This window comes from the organism of the source record quoted next, unplaced genomic scaffold (assembly GCF_019419815.1).
Source record: "Pyrus x bretschneideri cultivar Hongxiangsu unplaced genomic scaffold, Pyrus_bretschneideri_v1 Contig6, whole genome shotgun sequence".
NCBI classification, from domain to species: domain Eukaryota; kingdom Viridiplantae; phylum Streptophyta; class Magnoliopsida; order Rosales; family Rosaceae; genus Pyrus; species Pyrus x bretschneideri.
This window is the reverse complement of record NW_025999798.1, coordinates 6,184,109-6,197,442: the sequence shown is the minus strand read 5'-3', so window position 1 is coordinate 6,197,442 and position 13,334 is coordinate 6,184,109. Positions and strand designations below refer to the sequence as shown.

At 39.1% G+C, this 13,334-nt stretch overlaps 3 protein-coding genes across 10 annotated transcripts; 2 read left to right on the top strand and 1 right to left on the bottom strand.

The window, feature by feature from the left end:
• Positions 1 to 468: 468 nt before the first annotated feature.
• Positions 469 to 3,752, bottom strand: LOC103944690 (tRNA pseudouridine synthase A 1-like). Of its 7 annotated transcripts, none has more exons than XR_007253776.1 (8): positions 3,598 to 3,752; positions 3,404 to 3,506; positions 2,595 to 2,734; positions 2,159 to 2,521; positions 1,923 to 1,985; positions 1,610 to 1,826; positions 1,064 to 1,228; positions 469 to 908 (listed from the first exon to the last, which is right to left on the bottom strand). XR_007253776.1 is itself a non-coding variant. In XM_048572400.1 (7 exons), coding segments are annotated over exons 1-7 (984 nt in total). In that variant the 5' UTR covers positions 3,694 to 3,752; the 3' UTR covers positions 469 to 906. The 7 variants fall into 7 exon arrangements, 3 of the variants coding, with proteins under 3 accessions (XP_048428357.1, XP_048428358.1, XP_048428356.1); XR_007253777.1 differs by having other exon boundaries at positions 1,064 to 1,216; XR_007253778.1 differs by having other exon boundaries at positions 1,064 to 1,157.
• Positions 3,753 to 4,982: 1,230 nt separating this feature from the next.
• Positions 4,983 to 8,416, top strand: LOC103944691. Of its 2 annotated transcripts, XM_009355151.3 has the most exons (3): positions 4,983 to 5,099; positions 5,629 to 5,978; positions 6,302 to 8,416. In XM_009355151.3, the coding sequence occupies exons 2-3, from the start codon at positions 5,632 to 5,634 to the stop codon at positions 8,226 to 8,228; spliced, it is 2,274 nt and encodes a 757-aa protein (XP_009353426.1). In that variant the 5' UTR covers positions 4,983 to 5,099; positions 5,629 to 5,631; the 3' UTR covers positions 8,229 to 8,416. The 2 variants fall into 2 exon arrangements, with proteins under 2 accessions (XP_009353426.1, XP_009353427.1); XM_009355152.3 differs by lacking the exon at positions 4,983 to 5,099 and having other exon boundaries at positions 5,834 to 5,974.
• Positions 8,417 to 9,384: 968 nt separating this feature from the next.
• Positions 9,385 to 11,193, top strand: LOC103944693 (late embryogenesis abundant protein 29). Its single transcript, XM_009355153.3, has 2 exons — positions 9,385 to 9,736; positions 10,251 to 11,193. Exons 1-2 carry the CDS (start codon positions 9,400 to 9,402, stop codon positions 11,018 to 11,020), a joined length of 1,107 nt encoding a protein of 368 aa, XP_009353428.1. The 5' UTR covers positions 9,385 to 9,399; the 3' UTR covers positions 11,021 to 11,193.
• Positions 11,194 to 13,334: the final 2,141 nt, after the last annotated feature.

Sequence of the window (13,334 nt, the reverse complement as noted above, 5' to 3'; positions counted from 1 at the left end):
TTGCCAATTGTTACAGTTTGAGTCTGGTTCAGGGTCTTGCTTAAATCGCAAAAGTGAAATCATAGCCATAAGGATTACCATGGGAGTAGTTGTGCAGTTAATTTGTGGTTATGTGACCCTACCTCTCCATGTCCTTGTTACCCAGGTAAGGATTTATCCCTCCTTAACTAAGTGACTATGATTTCATATGTACTTTGACACCTAGGATTGGATTAGATTGGATTGGAAAACTCACAGTATTCAAGATATGTTGAAGGAAGAAATGACGAAATTTCCGTTCAACTTCAAGGTAGAAGACAGATTACTTATAAAGGACCTCATCCCTTCCAATCCCCACAAAATGAAAATTATTCAGCTCAACCCTTACACATACCTTGAATTATATGATTTCTTCAATCCAATCTAATCGTGTGCACCAAACAAGAGTGCGAATCCGACTCCCACATCAGGAAATTAAGGGACCTTATATGCGATCATAAAGAGTTTAGTTCCCTTTCATATTGTCAATTAATTTTACAGTGAAATGTGGAACGTCATCTGAAGGTCCTTCTCTTAAGAAAATGTGGATATATATGAGATTGAAAGAATTGAGATACAGAGAGTAATGGATAATAATTTCAAAATCAATGACATTTCTTCTTCTTTTTTGTTTTTCCTTTTCATTAATGGTTGGTTTACTTGATAGATGGGTTCTGGCATGAGGAGAGCAGTGTTTACTGAATCTGTAGTTGAAGGCCTCCAAAACTGGCACAAGAAAGCAAGACAGAGACTTTCCAAGAGCAGATCCATTTCAAGGAGCCACTCCCACTCATCGTCGCCTCATGCACACAATTGTGACACGACTGAAATTTCAATCGCGGATAAAATAGTTAAGGAAGCTCCGGATTCTGATCAGCGTTTTCCACCTCCTGCAGCAATAAGCTCTTCTTCAACCTCTGAAATCACAGAAGAGGAAGTCCCACAAAAACCTCCTCCAACCCCATATATAACAAGTTTATCCATTATTCCAGAAATCACCAAAGAGGTAGAAAATCCGAAGATCGTTGCAAGCACTGTGACTTACGATGGTGAGATATCTTTTGGGAGCAGTTGGAAATTTGAAGATAGCAAGCGTCATGGGAGAGAAATCACTGAAGTGATTGATGAAGACCATGACTCTGATATATTAGCTACTTTTGATCAACAACCAGCTACAAGCACATAACTCTTTGTGCACCTTGTAAAATGCCTTACGATATCATGTTACTATTTGTATAAAATGAAATAAATATAAAGTAATGATAGAGAGGGGCAATACGTTGTTGATATTTCGCATTTAACATTTTAAACACTAAATCGACAATCTCCTAGAACATATAATCCGTCTTTCCTAATAGAGCTAGATTTCAGAGCATAACGTGGAGGATGATATTAAGCAATGTTCAACATTATGGACCAAAGTGATGAGTTTCAGAAACCTCAGTGACCGTGAAAATTTTAAAGCTGTCAACAAATCACCAGATCCAAGGGAAAGAATTATATGATACTTATATCAATGGTGAATAATCATGTTATTACTTCTTGTAAACTGCTTGGTACAAGTGAAATTCTTAGTAGAACGGAAGCTTACATGAGCCGATAGTATAATGCCTACCAAAACTGGTTGTGGAGCAACTGGATGGAAGCCGTAGATGCTCCTCGTTATACTTGACCGTCACAAGACAAAGCCCATGAGGTGGAGTAAACATGGTATATTTGGCAAGCACCCTCCGATCTCGTGTTGCCAATATCTTGGGAACAATATCAGGAGGAAGCGCTTCCCTTCCAATTTGAATCAGCAGAGCAACCTGCAGTGGTGTGAAAATGCAAATGCTTATACATCCGTTGCTTGGAACTAAAAAGACATTAACTTTTGATGAAAATGGTTAAAATGAATGCTTCACCATGTTCCGGACTTGTCTGTATAAGAAGCCAGAGCCTTCAACTTCTAGCTGCAAAAGAGCTCCCTAAACAAGGATATGATTAAAGAATCAGTTATTTCTTGACACAAAAATGAAGGACAAGTGCTAATCAAATTAGTTTAAGATGATTATACAGAAATATCAATCAATGAAAAGTAATGCAGAGAACTCTAACATTCAACTACTGTTCACGAAATCTTGTGGGTTTTGGTTGCTACCATTTCAATGACATCAAAACGGAATATATCCTTGACTGGATCACGCACTCTTTCCTTCTGGGAGGCATTGACAAAAGCAGAGAAATCATGTTTTCCAATAAAATACTTTGCAGCTTCTTGCATAACAGCGGCGTTTAGCTTATGAGCACTATGGTAAGCATAGTGACGCTGAAATGGATCCATGAATGTGTCGTTATATATTTTGTAATGATAAATCTTGCTTTTCGCTGAAAAACGAGCATGGAATTCAGGCACTGCAGGGCTGATCTCCCTAACTCGGATATCATCAGGAAGAAGACCGTTAAGAGCAGCATGAATGCTTTCAATGCTGTCATAGTTGAAAGGTGTGACAAAGTGTGCAACCTGAAAGCTCAACTGCAAGTAAGTCTGTGATATGTTGTTGGTTGTGAAAATGCTTGTTGTGAGAAAGTCAGACCTGACCCCAGGCATGTACTCCTTTATCCGTCCTACTTGCACCAACGAAATGAAGATCCTTCCTTTCCAGCTTCGTTGCGCTCATTATAGCATTCTCCACAAAGCACTGTATTGTAGGCGGTGAACTCTGGTATTGCCATCCTGTCACATTCATTGAGGTGTTGGGAGATGATTGATGCAGAAAGTTGGAGCTTAACATCAAGTTGAGAACTTTTGAAATGGGCATCTTAAATATCTCAAACTGGAGAGGTTCTTGGGTGTCCACGGTTGTATACAACCATAAACCTATCTCTCTCTCGTCCCAGACGTGATGAGATAGATCCAAGCCAGACACATGATTATATATAACTGGTAATACGGCAGATTTTCTCCTCAAATTGACAACAAAGAATGACCTTCACGACTATAAGGTGCCCGATTACAAAAAGAACATATCACTCGCATAAGTAAGATGCACAAAGTTGGAGGTTGAGGAAAATGTAAAATCCTTCTCAGCAGTGTTATGTCAAATATATCAAAGAATCACTTTCTAAGCAGAGCAGATTGTCAGCAGAAACTTTGTTCTTTTATATACAAGCGATATTATACCTTAAACTAATCAAATTTGTGGGGAAGGGATTCGAAATCAGGTGCACAGACGTAATAAAGAAACCACTTTTTCCTTCAATATTAGCAATTGGGTTCCTCACAAACGTAATAATTAGCAAAACCCAAGACTTGCCAACGCCTAACAAAGCAAAGCACATCACAATTGAAGCAGAAGGAGGGCAAAGCTCAAAGCTTTAAATTTTAATGGAAGAAAGAAATAACCTGCATAACGAGTGCCGTCATAAGCAATCACCAAACGCCACTTGTACCCACCATCCCCTGTCTGCTTCCTTACCATTAGCTCTCCAATTCCATCCTTTTTCTTCTGCAAAATTTACCCATTTCTGTTATCACCAGTGTGTGTGTGTGTGTGTGTGTGAGAGAGAGAGAGAGAGAGAGAGAGAGAGAGAGACTACCGAGCTGCTTATGGAAGTTGTGGGAATTGGAGGAGAGAGAGAGCCGTTAAGATTTGGAGGAGAAGGAAGGCCTACTACAACTGCGGGACTACCCATCTTCTCATCTCTCCACTCAAAACCCACAAATGTCTGTCACATTGTTTTCACTCATTACATTGCAATTCCGAAGGGTTTAAGACACGGGAGATCAAATCTTCAGCCGTTCGAAAAGTCAAAAGCAATGAAGAAGCAAGATGAACGGTCTAAAGACGCGGATGTACCACGAGTCCACGACTAAGCTGCAATCCAGATGCAGTGAATCACAAAGGCAGATGACTTACCTGGTACGGCCTTACCGTCACCATGTGGTTTCATGCTAATAAATAAAAATATGTGTGAATTTTTATTTATATGTTTTTACATTATTGATACGAAATGTTACATGACAGTAAATTCGTGTTAAGTATTTAAGTTAACACTTATTTTGGTGATAAAGGTGAGAAATATTTATTTTTTAAGAGAGAAACTTACCCTAAACCTATTGAGATGTCACCATAGTGTGAGGTATGTTATGTGGAGGAGTTGAAACACATGCATCATATTATTGGCTCAGGATGCACAATGTTGCGATTGTATTTAAACTCAAACGCGTCATTGTAGAGTGATCATATTATTTTTACTTATAAATGAGATGTTTCGTGAAGTTTGTTATCAGTTTATTTCTCTACCTCTTATGGTGAATATCTTGTTGTATAAATAATAACTTAAAAAATGTCATGTCAACAATTAAGCTGGAGTCTCACAATTTGAGTAACAAATGGCTATACATGTAGGTATTCTTTGTGTTTGTGTACGAGTTTGTTGAGTCTTACATGATCACGTAACAATCTAAATGAGCACTACAATTTTAGCATGTTATGTACTTAACGAGAGAAATTTCGATACGATTGTTCTTATAGAACATTTTGTACAATGGGTGAGATGTGAAGTCAAAATAAGAGTAGAATTCTCTCTTTTCATATTCCCCTCCCTTTCTGTCCTCTCACATTTTACTTTTGTCTCTATAAAAAATTTAATATAAAATGTTGAAGTCTGTAACCGTTCAAACACGAAAGGAAAAAAGAAAAAAAAAATGTTAAGAGGTATGAGTTCTATGAATAAAGTGGTCCAATTACCCTACCTAACCCAAGGTCTAATCGTACTTTATCCAATGAAAACTACGGGACATGTGTAATCAGATGATTGGAACACCGTGACACAATGTGCAGGTACACTGTGTACCGGATTGTAAACAGTGAAACATTGTCCCTCCAATTACGTGAGGGCCCACGTCAATGTTATGTGGGCCCCTGCAATCTGATTGGATAGATTACCAAATCCAACGAGTCTAATCTACACACGGGTGCAGCCAATTACAAGGGCAAAGTCTCATTACCCGGTTCGTTCCCTCTCTGGAAGCTCTCCGTCGACTTTCATCTGTTCCATAGATTCACCAGAGATATTCATCTCAGTCTGGCTTCAAGGTTTGATTTTTAATTTCCCCAAAATCTAGGGTTTCGATTTGTATTTTACTTGCAATTGTTTCGTATTAGGGTTCTTGTTTGTCATTGTTTAATATTGTTTACTCTATAATTGATTTTTGTTTTTCTTTTACCTTTGATTATACGCTAGATTTTATTGTACTTGTTATGCTCAGGATTTTCTGAAATTTTTACTTGTGTAGATGGATAATTTCATGTTTTTATGGAAAATAAATAGATTGGGTATTTGGGATTTGTGTAATTTCAACATTTAGGGTATGGATATGTGCAAAGGTTTCAAACTTTGGGGTTAGTTTTGTGAATGTAGCTGGAACTTAGAGTCTTTTCAACTGTGAAATTAAACCTGCTTAAGTAATTTCAGAAACTTAGCTTCATTCTGCGTAATTTTGTTTCTTATGAACTATGAATTTCGACCCTCTTGTGTAAATTGTTTCGAGCAATTTTTAGTTTTCAACTTTTTGTTATGATTTCTTGTGTATAAACGTATACAAATTTCTTTTTGGGTGGGTAGGCCATGGCTGCGAAGAAGGTTATAGCAATATGTAAATTGGGCACAGAGTTTGTGATGGATAAGGATGGAAATTTATCGTACTCTGGGGGTGACGCTCATGCGATTGGCATTGATGAGAAAACACTGCTTGGTGATTTTAAGTCCGAAATAGAGGATATGTTTAATTGTAGTGCTGATACAATGTCCATCAAGTACTTCCTTCCCAGCAATAAGAAGACTCTCATTACGATCTCTAAAGACAAGGACTTGCAACGTATGGTCAATTTTCTCGGGGATGCAGACACTGTTGATGTTTTTGTCATGACAGAGGAAGCTGCTATTCGAAATTTGTCCAACATGCCTGCTAGTAGGTACATTTGTTTTAGTTCATCTTATTTCTTGCAGTTTTGATATCTGCTTTTGTGTGTTTTTCCCTGGATGAATAATCTTTTGTAGTTCGGTTTGGTTCACAATTGCAGCAATCACAATGTGGAACAGAGACCATGGAATGTGTTTATTATTTCAGTTTTTGTTGAACACTGATTGCAACACGTGCATGCCTTTTCATATCCCATTATGAAATGCGATTGTACTGTGCTTGTGTACCCAAAAAGAAGCACTTAACCGAACAAAAGCAACGTTTTCCCTGCATGTGTTTTGCATGTAATTCTCATTTGAACGCTTGGACATGCAGGTCAAGCAGGACAACTGTATCGGAAGCAGTGGTTCCTTTTGTTGAGCCCGTTGATATGCAAGTTGATACTGACAATACTGACAATGCTGATGGCCAAATTGATATGGAACTGCATGAAATCCCTTTGCTTCATGTTCCTAGTTGTTCTAGTGATGATACGCATCATAGAGCTGCACAACAGTGGGAAAGCACCATCACTGGTGTGGACCAAAGGTTTAATAGTTTTAGCGAATTCCGAGAAGCATTGCATAAGTTTTCAATTGCACATGGATTTGCTTATAGGTATAAGAAAAATGACAGTCATCGTGTCACTGTCAAATGCAAAGGTCAAAATTGCCCATGGAGGATATATGCATCAAGGTTGTCTACAACCCAGTTGATTTGTATAAAGAAAATGAACACGGATCATACATGTGAAGGAGCTGCTGTGAAAGCTGGGTATCGGGCAACGAGAGGTTGGGTGGGAAGTATCATAAAGGAGAAGTTGAAAATTTCCCCAAACTACAAGCCAAAGGCTATAGCAGAGGACATTAAGCGGGAGTACGGGATTCAATTGAATTATTCTCAGGCATGGCGTGCTAAAGAGATTGCCAGGGAGCAGCTTCAAGGCTCCTATAAAGAGGCCTATAATCAGTTGCCGTATTTCTGCGAGAAGATAAAGGAAACTAATCCAGGGAGTTTTGCTTCATTTACTACTAAGGAAGACTCGAGCTTCCATCGTTTCTTTGTATCTTTCCATGCATCAATTGTGGGTTTCAAAGAAGGTTGCCGCCCTCTAATTTTTCTTGATAGCGCTCCTCTGAACTCAAAATATCAAGGAGTTTTGTTGGCTGCAACAGCCGCAGATGCTGATGATGGTGTATTTCCGGTTGCATTTTCTGTTGTGGATAATGAGACTGATGAGAACTGGCACTGGTTCTTACTAGAACTGAAATCGGCAGTGGCAACATCTCAGCCGATCACATTTGTAGCAGATTTTCAGAATGGATTGAAAAATTCATTGCCCGAGGTATTTGATAAATGTTACCACTGCTATTGTTTGAGGCATCTTGCTGAAAAACTTAACAAGGACTTGAAGGGCCAATTTTCTCACGAGGCAAGACGATTCATGATCAATGATTTTTATGCGGCTGCTTATGCACCCACTCGGGAGGCTTTCCAGCGTAGTGCTGACAACATAAAAAATATTTCACCGGATGCTTACAATTGGGTCATACAAAGTGAGCCCGTGCACTGGGCTAATGCATTCTGCGGAGGAGGCAGGTACAACCACATGACATCGAACTTCGGACAGCAGTTCTACAGTTGGGTATCAGAGGCGCATGAGTTGCCAATTACGCAGATGATTGATGTACTACGAGGCAATATGATGGAAGCCTTCTATTCACGCGGGGTGGAGTCCAACCAGTGGGTGACAAGATTAACACCATCTAAGGAGGAAAAGCTTCAAAAGGAAACAGAAATTGCTCGATCACTTCAAGTGTTACTCTCACATGGTAGCACGTTCGAGGTTCGTGGAGAATCTGTCGACACTATTGACATCGACCATTGGGATTGCACCTGTAAGGAATGGCATCTCACTGGTCTGCCTTGCTGCCATGCTATTGCTGTCTTTTTAGTTATTGGCAGGAACCCTTATGATTACTGCTCCAGATACTTCACAGTGGAGAGTTACCGTTTAACTTACGCAGAATCAATTCACCCTGTTCCTAATGTAGACAGACCACACACATGTGAATCAAACCAAGCAGTAGTTACTGTTACCCCTCCGCCCACCAGGCGGCCGCCAGGGCGGCCAAAGACGAAGCAGACGGAATCAGATGACATAATAAAACGGCAGCTGCAATGTAGCAAGTGCAAGGGGCTTGGCCACAACAAGAAGACATGTAAAGATTCTAGCATTGTTTTAGGGACATTGTTAAAGTAGGGTGTTTGAGCTTTCAACCTCTCTATATTTTTGACCAGTTTTATTGGCAGTTTAGGAGTCTGTATTTTCCAAGCTTTGAGTTAGAGTTTTTAGGATCCTTTTTTTTCTTAATTTACTTGTAGAACAAGGTTAATGATTTTCCTGTCACATAATTTTAATAAATTTGATCCAGAGCTATGCCTTTTTTACTTCTATGTACTCCGATCCAATGGTACCTCATTTTCATAACTCTCATCATCTCTTGGTTGATGATTCATATTTTCTTTCCCATCCTCACCCATGAACCTGTTGAGTTTACTTGTGACACATGTTTATATACTTATAATGACATGATATTTTTCTGATTCCTGATTTTCTCGGTATTTTTTTTAATAAGCAATATTATCTACACTAACGGAGAATGAGAAGCTTAACCTTATAATGAGCTAAGAATAATGTGGTTTAAATTCACTTTTGATGAAAATCGAACATAAGACCCCTCATTTACAAATGAAAAGAAAAATATTATTAGACGTAGTACTGAATAATGACCTTCTTGGTATTTACGAAAAAGAAAAAAAAAATATTTATAATCACGTTATAATTCATAATTTAATACCTCAATAATCAAAACTCGCTTGATTACATTGAGCTGTGTTTTTAATGATAACTTGAATGTTTTAAGCACCAAGAAGTATTGAATGAGGTTTAAATCTTTTAAGTCGAGTTCGAACTCTTGCTAATTACATTTTTTAGGCCCCCGATTATGTTTACCAAGATACAAATTAATGCCAAAGTATGTCGACACCTAAAACAACATTGGCAATATAGATAAGGTCAAACGGAGACAAAAGTTCTTTTCGTAAAAGATTAAAGTGCACAAGTTCATACTGTGTTCCATTAAACAACGGACACGAACCATGAAACTCCAAACTGAGCGCTAACATGCCGACACGTGGGCCCAACTTCACCGTGTCGGTATGACACGTGTCCAACCGTACGCATTCTGAACCTGCTACCCTGTGTAACACCTGTCCCTTTTCTCATGCACCACCTTCTTAAAACCACCTCCTCCACAACCCTATACTTCCACACATTGCTTCCTGATCCTTTCAGAAAACACGTCTCAAAACCTTCAGTTTTTCAGAAAATACGTTTCAGATTTGAATCTTCAGAAAACATTTATACAGTCATGGGTGCAAAGCAACCTTACAAACTACTTCTTGCCATTGCGGTGGCGGCGGTGGTGGTGATGCTTGCAACCTTATGCCGCGGCTCCAGCGTGGGGCATACGCCGTCTGCGAACGAGGAAGTTATTGATGAGTTTGTGGAGTCTAAGGACCAGTCAAGGCAGACGGAAGACGCGAGGGCGGCGGAGAAGGCGAGAGAGGGTAAAGAAGGGTCGGAGTCGTGGACGGAGTGGGCTAAAGAGAAAATCACCGGAGGACTTGGGCTGAAGCAGGATGATGAGAATTATTTGAAGGATAGTGCTAAGAAGGCTTCTGATGCTACTTATGACACTGCTTCTGGTTAGTCACTACTGTTTTTTAAATTATTTCCTACATAATTTGTGATGGAATGTGAAATTTTCTGCTTTATTTTGGATCAATTTTTAAATTTTGTCCAGGAACTGGTTTTTTTTTTTTTTTTTTCTTCAATGGGATACCGTTTGAGGATTTTACATTTGTACTGTGTTTCTTAAGTGTTTTCAATATGAACTCCAACATGGTGACGAAGAAATGTGTAGAGATAAATTGATTAGAAATGGATGGACATTGGATAGACAATAACTGAGTGGCACGAAACCATCACTTTTATATGATTTGTGTCCTTCGAAATGTATTTTTAATTGAAAATTTGTAACGGTTTTATTTATTCGAATTAAAGTTTGTAAGTAGTTCTATTTATTCATATTTCCCACGAAACAGCGAAATGTTGAAATGTGGTGACCTAGACAAAACATATTAGAGTGAAGTTAGTAATGTATTGTTAAGAATGATATATCTATTTAGAATTAATGTCTTACGTACTTTAAAAATTCAGGGGCTGGTGAGTATAGCACAGAAAAGGCCAGAAACATTAAAGGTACGGCTGCAGAGAAATCTGGAGAGATGAAAGAAACAGCCGCCGAGAAGGCCGGCAAGACGATGGATGCAGCAATGGAGAAGGTGTATGAGGCCACTAAATCGGCCAAAGACATGACGTACGATGCTGCTAATGCCGCAAAGGAGAAGGCCTACGAGGCCACTAATGCGGCTTATGAGACCACAAAGTCAGCAAAAGACAGGGCTTATGAGGCTACGAAGGAAAAGACTTATGATACTGCAGAGGCAGCGAAGGAAAAGGCTTATGAGGCGGCGAAGGCGGCGAAGGAAAAGACTTATGGTACGGCGGGTGCAGCTAAGGAGAAGGCTTATGAGGCCACAAAGGAGGCGACGGACAAGACTTCTGATACGGCGGGTGCAGCGAAGGAGAAGGCATACGAGGCCACAAAGGCGGCAAAAGACAAGACATATCAAACCAAGAATGCAGCTGAGGAGGCTACAAAGGCGGCGAAAGACAAAACGTATGAGACGAAGAACGCAGCTGAGGAGACGGCCCGAATAACAGCAGAGAAAGCGAATGAGGCTACCGGTTACGCGGCAGAGAAAGCAAGAGAAGCGAAAGAAAAAGCAGCGCAAACGGCAGAGGAGGTGAAGAACAAGGCTTATGAGAAAGCAGAGGAGACTAAAGAGGCAAAGGAGAAGGCAAAGGAGAAGTCCCAGAAGATTAAGGACGAAGTTGCTGGCCGCGGCCGTGACGAGGAGCTCTGAGTGCTAGCTGCTCCATTTGTTGTTGCATCGTCTGATGTTACGAGTCGGCTTTTGTTGTTGTATGGAAGTTTTGTTTTGCGTCTTGTTGTGTAATGCTCTGATTGTGCTGTTGTATTTAACGATGTAACGCAAGTTTGCTTGGAAATATGGCTAGTTAATATTTCGAACTTGAACATCTGGGATTTGTTGTCTGGACAGTATTCTTAGGCCAATCCTTCTCGGATTATTGTGATACCGGCCCAAATGTGATCATCAATGGACTTTAGTAAGATTACTAACACGATACCGGATCCAGGCAGAAGTAGAACTTGGGAAGTATACGCTTCTGGATAACTAGCATGTGATTGGAGGCCTCCGTGTTGTGGCTGCACTCTTCGCAGGATTCTCTGGTCCAGCCGACAATGCTCCTAACTGATTAACAGACAACATGGCTTCGGCTTAAAGGACAAGAAGTGACCTAAAGCTTGCATTTCGCAGTGACTTGGGGGAGGATTATTTCTAGGGTGGTGCACTCCTTTTTTTTTACCTTTCTTCTACACGGTTAATTTCTATCATTTGATCATCCTTATTTCTTTTAATATTCAATTTAATGACCAAGAAATTGAGAGCGTGTTAAAGGTAAAATGAGGTGTGTATTTCTATATATGAGATTTGAATTTGATGCATACCATATTGTTACAGTGGTGTGAATTGGACAACATGAACCAGAGAGTGAAGTCAAACTAACCTTTTAAGCGGGGCTAAGGCAAGTTTTATTTTTTTATTTTTCACTATTGTACACTTGGCCATGCTCTTTCATCTCTTAAATGATTAGTCATTTATCCTACAAATCAAACTCATGAATTTGATATATTGAGATTTAAATTATTCTTCTAAGATTCAAAATTTCCGGCTCATTAGGAGTATGATTCTTATATTATTAACATCATACTTAAGTTTCCGACCCACTTTGTAATGCCCAACTCTATACCTAATCACCTAGGTCCTTCATGGTTGGAAAGATGAGAAAACTTTCATGTAAAATGTTGACTACCTTTTTTCTTTCTCTTTCATTCGAGCAATTTTCATATTACCTACTTTTGAAGAGTTATTTACATCAGATTTCATATAACATGTTGCATTTTGCTACAAAGAGAGGGGTATATGCAGGTAAATAAGTTATTTCCCCGAAGGCTCCGGCTCCGCCACGGTGAGTTTCATGTGCTACAACCTTGAGCCATTTTGGATTTGGTATAACAATATTTTAGTGCATATGTGGGCATATGATTTACGCAAATCTCATATAGGGTGCTTGGCAATACAATAATGCGACGATCATAAAAAGCTTAAGTGGTTGTTGGGATCCCATTTATTATAGGGAGTTTTAACGAAAAGTTCATGATACTGTTCACTTTAACCAAAAATCACATTTTTACACTAAAAAATCAATCCTGATACTATTCACTTTACCCTTTATTTTGTCCTTATCGTTAAAACTCAAAATTTTCAAGCATTTTCGTTAGTTTTCCTTTTATTATATTCCAATCTCAAGGATAGTTTACATAATCCTCTATGTCTTTCGTTCTAAAAAAGATGGGAGAAACTTTCATGTAACATGTTGCATATATATATTTTTTTCCCGACCGCGCTAATTATAAATGTACTTTGAAAGAGTTATTTTTCTATTGGTTTTCATATAACTTGCATTTACTATAGTGAAGGAAGGGTATATATCATGTGATAAGCAGTAACAGAGTCAGAAAGTATAATTGGTGGGGTCAATAAGAATGCGTGCACATCGCGCAAATTTGTTTGGACGGAATAGCATATAAATTGGCATTTTATTGAATCTTGTTAGACCTGATGTCGTTTTTCAAGTCTAATTGCACATCTGTCTCCAGATATCAACAACTTCTGAGCGAGTATGTCGACTGATATCAATAGTTTTTGAACGAGCATGCCTATATATGCCAACATATGCCGAGCAAACTTATCAAAAGATGCCCATAGCATCGCATACAAAGGCATGAGGCAAGCAGCTACCTTGTCCATTGCCCATAAAGTCAATTCGTCAAATAGTTAGATGACAACTTTCAAAGGCATCCATATTTATAAAAGGCAATGCCTTTTTTAGTAAAATATTCTAAACCTTGTGGGTCAGTTGACCCACCTTGTCCCAGGTGGATCCGCCCCTGATAATAAGTAAGGTTTCCAATCTCATACAACAAGTTGCATTTGGGTTTAAAGTATGGGGGATACAATACGTGATAGGTAAGTTGTTTCCCAAAACGCTCCGCAACAAGTAAATTTCATGTGCTACAACTACGAGGAGTTG

Excerpts from the sequence above, each read along its gene's own strand:
- LOC103944691 (XM_009355151.3), top strand. The coding sequence starts at position 5,632 with ATGGCTGCGAAGAAGGTTATAGCAATATGTAAATTGGGCACAGAGTTT. Across the intron at positions 5,979-6,301 it reads TCCAACATGCCTGCTAGTAG|GTCAAGCAGGACAACTGTAT; the intron begins GTACATTTGTTT and ends TTGGACATGCAG.
- LOC103944690 (XM_048572399.1), bottom strand. The coding sequence starts at position 3,693 with ATGGGTAGTCCCGCAGTTGTAGTAGGCCTTCCTTCTCCTCCAAATCTT. Across the intron at positions 2,735-3,403 it reads TGACGGCACTCGTTATGCAG|GATGGCAATACCAGAGTTCA; the intron begins GTTATTTCTTTC and ends TGAATGTGACAG. Across the intron at positions 2,522-2,594 it reads GAGTACATGCCTGGGGTCAG|GTTGCACACTTTGTCACACC; the intron begins GTCTGACTTTCT and ends TTGAGCTTTCAG.
- LOC103944693 (XM_009355153.3), top strand. The coding sequence starts at position 9,400 with ATGGGTGCAAAGCAACCTTACAAACTACTTCTTGCCATTGCGGTGGCG. Across the intron at positions 9,737-10,250 it reads TACTTATGACACTGCTTCTG|GGGCTGGTGAGTATAGCACA; the intron begins GTTAGTCACTAC and ends TTAAAAATTCAG.